Here is a 7,988-nt window from a genome sequence, read left to right as displayed (position 1 = left end):
TCCAGTGAACCTCAAGTTCTAGTGAGGCCCAGACATATCTCAGAGACTCACAAAAATAATGTGTCATTTCAAGCTGTGTCAATACCACAGAAGTTCAGTAACTTTGACCTCCACAAACACAGATGGTCAGTCCATCGTCAGAGGAATTCATCTCCAGACCTGAGGAAGGGTCCGCGAGGGCTTGCTTCCGGGCTCACTATGTGATCTTCTCACGCACACGCTCTGTCACTGCCATGCGCCTGCAAACCCCATGGGTCCCCCCAGTCTTAGACTGTGAACCTCCAAAACCATGAGCCAAAAAGAACTCCTTCCTTCCTGAGTAGCTCTCTTCAGTTGGCTGGTACGTGGTGACGGAACACATGCCACAGGCCTTCAGTATATTTGTCACTGTTTTCTGACACTGGTTGAACGACTGAATGTTTCCTTTCCAGTGAGAAAATGGCACCACAAAGTCAAATACGATTTGTTTGTTTTATTTTCCTATCTCAGTTTTAATAAAAGATTTTGAGAACTGAATGACACGTAGTATAAGCTATCGTCCACATCCACTACAGATGTATACATGGTTTCTGCCGTTCAGTGAACAAGGTGACACTATCAATGCTCAAACCAAAGTGCAAGTGAAGAGATACTATGAATGAAAAACACATGGGTGGGTGGAATATTTTTTATTCTCAGATAATAAATGCAAATGCACCACCCCAGGGGTGAAGCACTGAGGAACATCTGCATCCCACAGGTTAAAAAGCCAAGCATAAGTACCATTAGAGGACCTCCTGGCACAGAGAGTTGTGAACAATTAGCCGTTCCTGTGAAAGCGGCTCCTAGACTTTCATTTTGCTATCACCACACAGCCACACTGGAAGTTAAGCCCTCTTCACAGTGCAAATATAAAAATGATCAAATTCAGGGTTTTATGGCAATCTTTTGTTAAAATATATTCTATTTCAATATACATGCTATAAAAGTATGCTAAAAAGGTCAATCTTTAGAACTCTGTTAAAATTAAGAATTTACTTTTTACATATAGAATGTACACCCAACTCTTAAAAGTATATTTGAGAAAAAAGCTTTAACTGTGACCCCAAATACTTCTAACTTCATGTTTTCCTTATAGCAATAATGATTTTATAATACATATAATCAGCAGTGCTTTCTTACAATTCTGTAGTGCAATGCCTCACCAAATAATTTAAATAAAAATACAGAGGGAGTTTTGTGTTTTTCCTTGTGCAAACTATTGAGTTTTAAATACAAGCTGCTATCAGAGAACTTTCATTTTATTTTTTAAACTCTGATATCCTAAATTCTTTTGTGATCAACATTTGGAGCTGCTAATCGGGCAAATAACACGAAGTGCTAAACATTAACTTGTAGGTTTTAAAAGTGCTCATTCTCTCCTGCATTTCTAATGGGGGGTCTAGAGTTTTATGAAGTCATGTGAAATGACACTAATGGAACACATCAGTGGTGACGAATCAACTGAACGCAGGCCAGACAAGGACTGAGACTCTTGGTACTGAGTGTAACTACATCTACAGTCTTCTATTTTAGGTATAGGTATAGGATGGAAATGTATAACCAGAATCTGTTTCTGATTTAAACAAAAATATTTCCTCTTTTCATTAGCAAAATGTTCTTTAAAATATGTTTCTCCCCTCTGGCTACTTAGCCAGGAGCACTGGACAAGCTTTGAATGCTTAGTGCCCACCATCTAGTATCATCAAATGTGGCTGCAGAGAATGCACGGCAACATTAAATAGCTCATGGATGTCCACTAATTAGAAATGTGCTCCTGCTTACGGTGCCCAGTCCACCAAAAGAAAGGTTTGGCACTTGTGGGCTTTTGTTCTTGGTGGGAATCACTTCTGTTTGATTTTCATTCTTGGAAGAAAAAATAATCAGCTCCTGTCTTCGAATTTTATAACATGATGTGGAAGAGCAAAGGGACAAGGATTAGCTATGACCAGGGAGCTGCTCTGGGACAGGTGTCCAGGCAGATCCTCCTCCTTCCCAGCTGAGCTTCCAGGGGGCTGCCCCTGGGAACCAGGCTGCAGGCACAGGACATGAGTGGACAGGGCCTCCTCTGGGGACAGGTCTCACTCCCTCCGTCAGGCATCCCCTGGGCTGCTTCAGCCACTGCCCCTACTCACTACCCACATGATCTCACTGTGTGCTCATGGATACAGAACTTAGGAAAAGAAAAAACGAAACAAGGAAAAGCCAAGGACTTGACCACGAGATAGTCAATGCCACAGGCTGATGCTGCCTCCAGAGCTACGGTCTTCAGTTCAGATCATCTGTAAAGGGTCCATACTTTCTGGTTTTTTATAGCAGAGTTCTCCTTTGTTTCTCTTGAAAAGTCTTTGCGAGGTTATATTTTTCCACACAAGTTTATCAGAAGTAGAGTTGATACCTGCTCTTTCCAAGAAACCAGTAATGACAGAAAATTAGCCTTCCTCTCCTGAGTTCTGAACCAACCTAAGAGCACAATGTTTTCCCCTGGCAAATGATTACCTCTTTCAAAAGTGGACAATCAGCGGTGGCGGTGGTGGTGCTGGGGTGTCCAACACAGCCCTTCAGAAAATACTTCGGGTTGCAAGAGGAGGAAATGCAGGAGAACAGACTTCCTGTTGTGCCTTACATAAAAGAGCTTGTTAAAATTGAGAGCAGCTCCAAGTGTAAAAGTAAATATTAGTGCAAAAGGTCCCACTGCCAGCTGCAATCTTGAGACATCCTCAATTTTCTCATTTTATAGTGTTTGACTTTTTAAAAATACAAGGCTTTTAAATGATGAAACCTAGCGAGTAGGGGGAGGAAGTTAACATCAGAAAATACACTTTAGAAAAGGTACAGGATATTTTGCTGGCAATTGGCTACTTATTTCATAACTTAGATCAAGTACGTGTTTGTTAAATATTCACAGTAATTTCAGAGAAGAAACATTCGTGTCTGTAAAACTTCAAATCTATTGCATTTTCAACTGCTTTTTTTTCTGTACAATTAACAAAATTCCATCTGCCTGTGCTTCTCTGGAGAGTTCCATCTTGTCAGGCCTTCCCTCTGCGGATCCAGTTATACCTTCAGGGTGGGCTGCAGGAGTCCTTTCTCAATGAGATGAGTCTTGAGGGCTTTGTATATATTTAGCTGCTGTTCTGGTTGAAGCACCAACAACTGCTGCAGCACTCTGCTAGGATTTGGGCCCCTGATGATAAGGCAGAGAAGACAAGGTTCATGCCACTCTTACAGGGCTAAGTGAAGCCTATACCCCAACTTAAAACAAACAATGCAGGGCCAGCATCGTGGCACAGCAGGTCAAGCCACCGCCTGCAATACCGACAATCCCATAAAGGCACAGATTCATGTCCCCGGCTACTCTGCTTTCAATCCAGCTACCTACTAATGTGCCTAGGAAAAATACCAAAAGGATGGCCCAAGTACTTGGGCTCCTGTACTGACGTGAGAGACCCAGATGAAGATCCTAGCTCCTGGCTTCAGCCTGGCCCATCCCTGGCAGTTGAAGCCATTTGGAGAGTGAATCAGTGGATAGAAGATCTCTTTCTTTGCCTCTTCCCTTCTCTTTATAACTGACTTTCAAATAAATAAATCTTTAAAAACAAGAAGTGCCTATAAATGAGAGTAGCAGTCTTCATCAGATTGAAACAGCTCTTGATGAGAGCTCACTTTAATGCCGAATGTTTAGGCCTAGATGTGGAAAGAATATACAAAGGACAAGAACAGTACAAGGCAGATTGGAGGCTGCAGATGTAAGTTTTAACAGAACTTTCTAAAGAGCCACCATAGTTAGAAGTGGGGATAAATAACAAATCCTGAGTTGGGACAAGACTAAAAAATTATTCCAAATAGCTGAAGCAGCCTTAAACAATAAGAACAAAGCTGGAGGCATTACAATACCAGATTTCAAGATATACTGCAGAGCTATTATAACCAAATCAGCCTAGTATTGGCACAAAAATAGACATGAGGACAAATGGAACAGAATAGAAAACCCAAAAGTTAATCCACACATTTGTGATCAACTCATCTTTAACAAATGAGCTAAAATCACTCCTTGGAGACAGGACAGTATCTTCAATGAATGGTTCTGGGAAAATTTGATCTCTGTATGCACAAGTATGAAATAAGAACCCTACTTTATACTCTATACCAAAACCAACTCACAATGGATCAATGATCTAAACCTAAGAACCAAATCATCAAATTAATAGATTAATAGAGGAAAACATGGAGGAAACTTTGTAAGACACTGACACAGGCAAAGACTTCTTGATTAAGACCCTAGAAGCATAGACAATAAAAGCAAAACCAGACACCTGGGATTACATCAAGCAAAGAGGCTTATGCACTGCAAAGGAAACACTCAACAAAGTGAAGAAGCAACTGACAGAATGGGAGAAAATATTTGCAAACTATGCATATAATAAAGGATTAATATCCAGAATGTATAAGGAGCTCAAGAAATTCAACAACAACATAAACAATCCAGTTAAGAAATGGGCAAAGGACATGAACAAGCATTTTTCAAAGGACGAAATTCAAATGGCCAACAGACACATGAAAAAAAAATGCTCAGGATCACAAGCCATTGGGGAAATGCAAATAAAAATCACAATAAAGTACCACTTCACTCCAGCTAGAATAGCTATCATACAAAAATCAAAACATAAATGCTGAAGAGTATGTGGAGAGCAATGTACCTAAAATACTCTGGTGGGAATGTAAACTGGTACAACTATTGTGGGAGACAGAATCCTCAGAAATCTAAAAATAGATCTACCAAATGATCAAGTCATCCTACTCATGGGAATATACCCAAAGGAAATAAAATCAGCATATCAAAAAGTTACCTGTCCCAATGTTTACGGTGGCTCATTTCATAATAGCTAAGATGTGGAATCAACCTAGATGCCCATCAACTAATGACTGGATAAAGAAAATGTGGTGTGTGTGTGTGTGTGTATACATACACAACGGGATATATATGTACACACTTAGCCATTAAAAAGACTGAAATCATGTCTGTGGCAACAAAATGGATGCAACTGGAGACCATTATGCCTAGTGAAATAAGCCAGACCCAAAAAGACAAATATCATGTTTTCTCTGATGTGTGGTAGCTAATATATAAGAGTACAGAAACAATTTAATGACTAAAAGGGACATCTTGGGGTCTGATTATTGTGTACAGCCCTTGGCCATATTCCTGTTGAATGGCAATCTTTCTACTTTGTAGTTGTTGAGCCCTTTATTTAGTGGAGCATTAAGCTTGTGACTATAAAGTAAATTTAAAAAAATGTTATTGAAAAATTAAACACGAAAGGAAGTGAAAGGAGTAGCATTATATTTTTAGAATTTTATCTATGAACTACATGAAATCTCTTCTCTTTGTATTAATAAAAATATTTTAGAAATTATTCTGAAAAGAAAGGAGCCTGGTTGATACAGGATAAACCAAAGGAAGGTATGGAAATATAACTAAAATGTTTAGCTTCAAAGGCACCTCAGATAGTGGAAGGCACTTAGGGCAGGGTCTACCCCCATGGAGCTATGAATGTTCAAGAGAGAGTTCATGCAAAGTCCTGAACCTAGCACTGAGGTCCCTACCTGAGGCAGGCAAGGGGGCCACAGCAAAAAAAAAGGGCTTGGACCAGCACTGTGGCTAAGTGGATAAAGCCTCCACCTGCAGCATTGGCATCCAATATGGGCACTGGTTTGTGTCCCATCTGCTCCACTTCAGATCCAGCTCTCTTCTATGGCCTGGGAAATCAATAGATGATGGCCCAAGTCCTTGGGCCCCTTCACCCACATGGGAGACCCAGAGGAAGCTCCTGGCTCCTGGCTTCAGATAGGCTCAGTTCCGGCCATTGTGGCCATTTGGGGAGTGAACCAGAGGATGGAAAACATTTCTTTCTGTTTTTCTCTCTGTCTGTAACTCTACCTCTCAAATAAATAACTAAAATCTTTAAAAAAAAAAAAAAGTCTCAGGGAAGCCCCAACACAGAAAACAAAATTAAAGCAGCTGTGCTCTAGTTCAATGGATGATGGGAAGGGGGAAGCCCCTCTCCTTCACACTCACTTCTTACAAGGTCTGAGAAGAATCCAAGAAGCCAGGGATTGGTTTTGGATCCTTGATCAAATATGAGTTGGCTGCAGATGTTTGGGTTGATTTCTGGTGTTTCTATTCTGTTCCATTGGTCTAGCCATCTGTTTCTGTACCAGTACCATGCAGTTTTGGTAACTACTGCCCTGTAGTATGTCCTGAAATCTGGTATTGTGATGCCTCTGGCTTTGTTTTTGTTGTACGAGATTGCTTTAGCTATTCGAGGTCTCCTGTGTCTCCATATGAATTTCAGCATCATTTTGCAGATCTGAGAAGAATGCCTTTGGTATTTTGATTGGTATTGCATTGTCTATTCAATAAATGGTGCTGGGAAAACTGGATTTCCACGTGCAGAATCATGAAGCAAGATCCCTACCTTTCACCTTACAAAAATATTCACTCAACATGGATTAAAGGCTTAAATCTACGACCCGACACCATCAAATTATTAGAGAGCATTGGAGAAACCCTGCAAGATATAGGTACTGGCAAAGACTTCTTGGAAAATACCCCAGGAGCACAGGCAAAGCCAAAATTAACTATTGGGATTGCATCAAATTGAGAAGTTTCTGTACTGCAAAAGAAATAGGAAAGTGAATAGGAAACTGACAGAATGGGAAAAAACATTTGCAAACTACGCAACAGATAAAGGGTTGATAACCAGAATCTACAAAGAAATCAAGAAACTCAACAACATCAAAACAAACAACCCACTTAAGAGGTGGGCCAAAGACCTCAACAGACATCTTACCAAAGAGGAAATCCAAATGGCCAACAGACACATGAAAAAATGTTCAAGATCACTAGCAATCAGGGAAATGCAAATCAAAACCACAATGAGGTTTCTCCTCACCCCGGTTAGAATGGCTCACATTCAGAAATCTACCAACAATAGATGCTGGAGAGGATGTGGGGAAAAAGGGACACTAACCCACTGTTGGTGGGAATGCAAACTGGTTAAGCCACTATGGAAGTCAGTCTGGAGATTCCTCAGAAACCTGAATATAACCCTACCATACAACCCAGCCATCCCACTCCTTGGAATTTACCCAAAGGAAATTAAATTGGCAAACAAAAAAACCGTCTACACATTAATGTTTATTGCAGCTCAATTCACAATAGCTAAGACCTGGAACCAACCCAAATGCCCATCATCAGTAGACTGGATAAAGAAATTATGGGACATGTACTCTATAGAATACTATACAGCAGTCAAAAACAATGAAACCCGGTCATTTGCAACAAGATGGAGGAATCTGGAAAACATCATGCTGAGTGAATTAAGCCAGTCCCAGAGACAAATATCATTTGTTCTCCCTGATCTGTGACAACTAACCGAGCACCAAAGGGGAAACCTGTGGAAGTGAAATGGACACTATGAGAAACAGTAACTTGATCAGCTCTTGTGCTTACTGTTGTTGTACAATGTAATACTTTATCCATTTTAGTATTTTTTTGTTCTAGTACTAGTGGTTGAACTCTGTAATTAACACACAGTTATTCTTAGGTGTTTAAATTTTAACTGAAAAGTGATCTCTGTTAAATATAACAGTGGGAATAAGAGAGGGAGGAGATGTACAATTTGGGACATGCTCAATCGGACTTGCCCCAAATGGTGGAGTTAGAAACGTGCCGGGGATTCCAATACAATCCCATCAAGGTGGCATGTACCAATGCCATCTCACTAGTCCAAGTGATCAACTTCAGTTCACAATTGATCACACTGATATGTCTAAGAGTCAAAGGGATCACACAAACAAGACTAATGTCTGCTAATACTAACTGATAAAATCAAAAAGGGAGAGAACGATCCAACATGGGAAGTGGGAGACACAGCAGACTCATAGAATGGCAGATGTCCTAAATA

At 40.4% G+C, this 7,988-nt stretch overlaps 1 protein-coding gene across 1 annotated transcript in view; it reads right to left on the bottom strand.

The window, feature by feature from the left end:
• Nucleotides 1-483: 483 nt before the first annotated feature.
• Nucleotides 484-7,988, bottom strand: part of CDS1 (CDP-diacylglycerol synthase 1) — an 84,728-nt gene continuing 77,223 nt past the window's right edge. The window contains exon 13 of the mRNA XM_062199899.1: nt 484-3,205. Within this exon, the coding sequence (XP_062055883.1) occupies nt 3,076-3,205 (130 nt within the window). The 3' untranslated portion in view covers nt 484-3,075. The remainder of the gene's footprint in view (nt 3,206-7,988) is intronic.

This window comes from Lepus europaeus, chromosome 8, assembly GCF_033115175.1.
Source record: "Lepus europaeus isolate LE1 chromosome 8, mLepTim1.pri, whole genome shotgun sequence".
NCBI classification, from domain to species: Eukaryota; Metazoa; Chordata; class Mammalia; order Lagomorpha; family Leporidae; genus Lepus; species Lepus europaeus.
The sequence above is the reverse complement of the archived record's forward strand: the minus strand, read 5'-3'. Positions and strand labels throughout refer to the sequence as shown.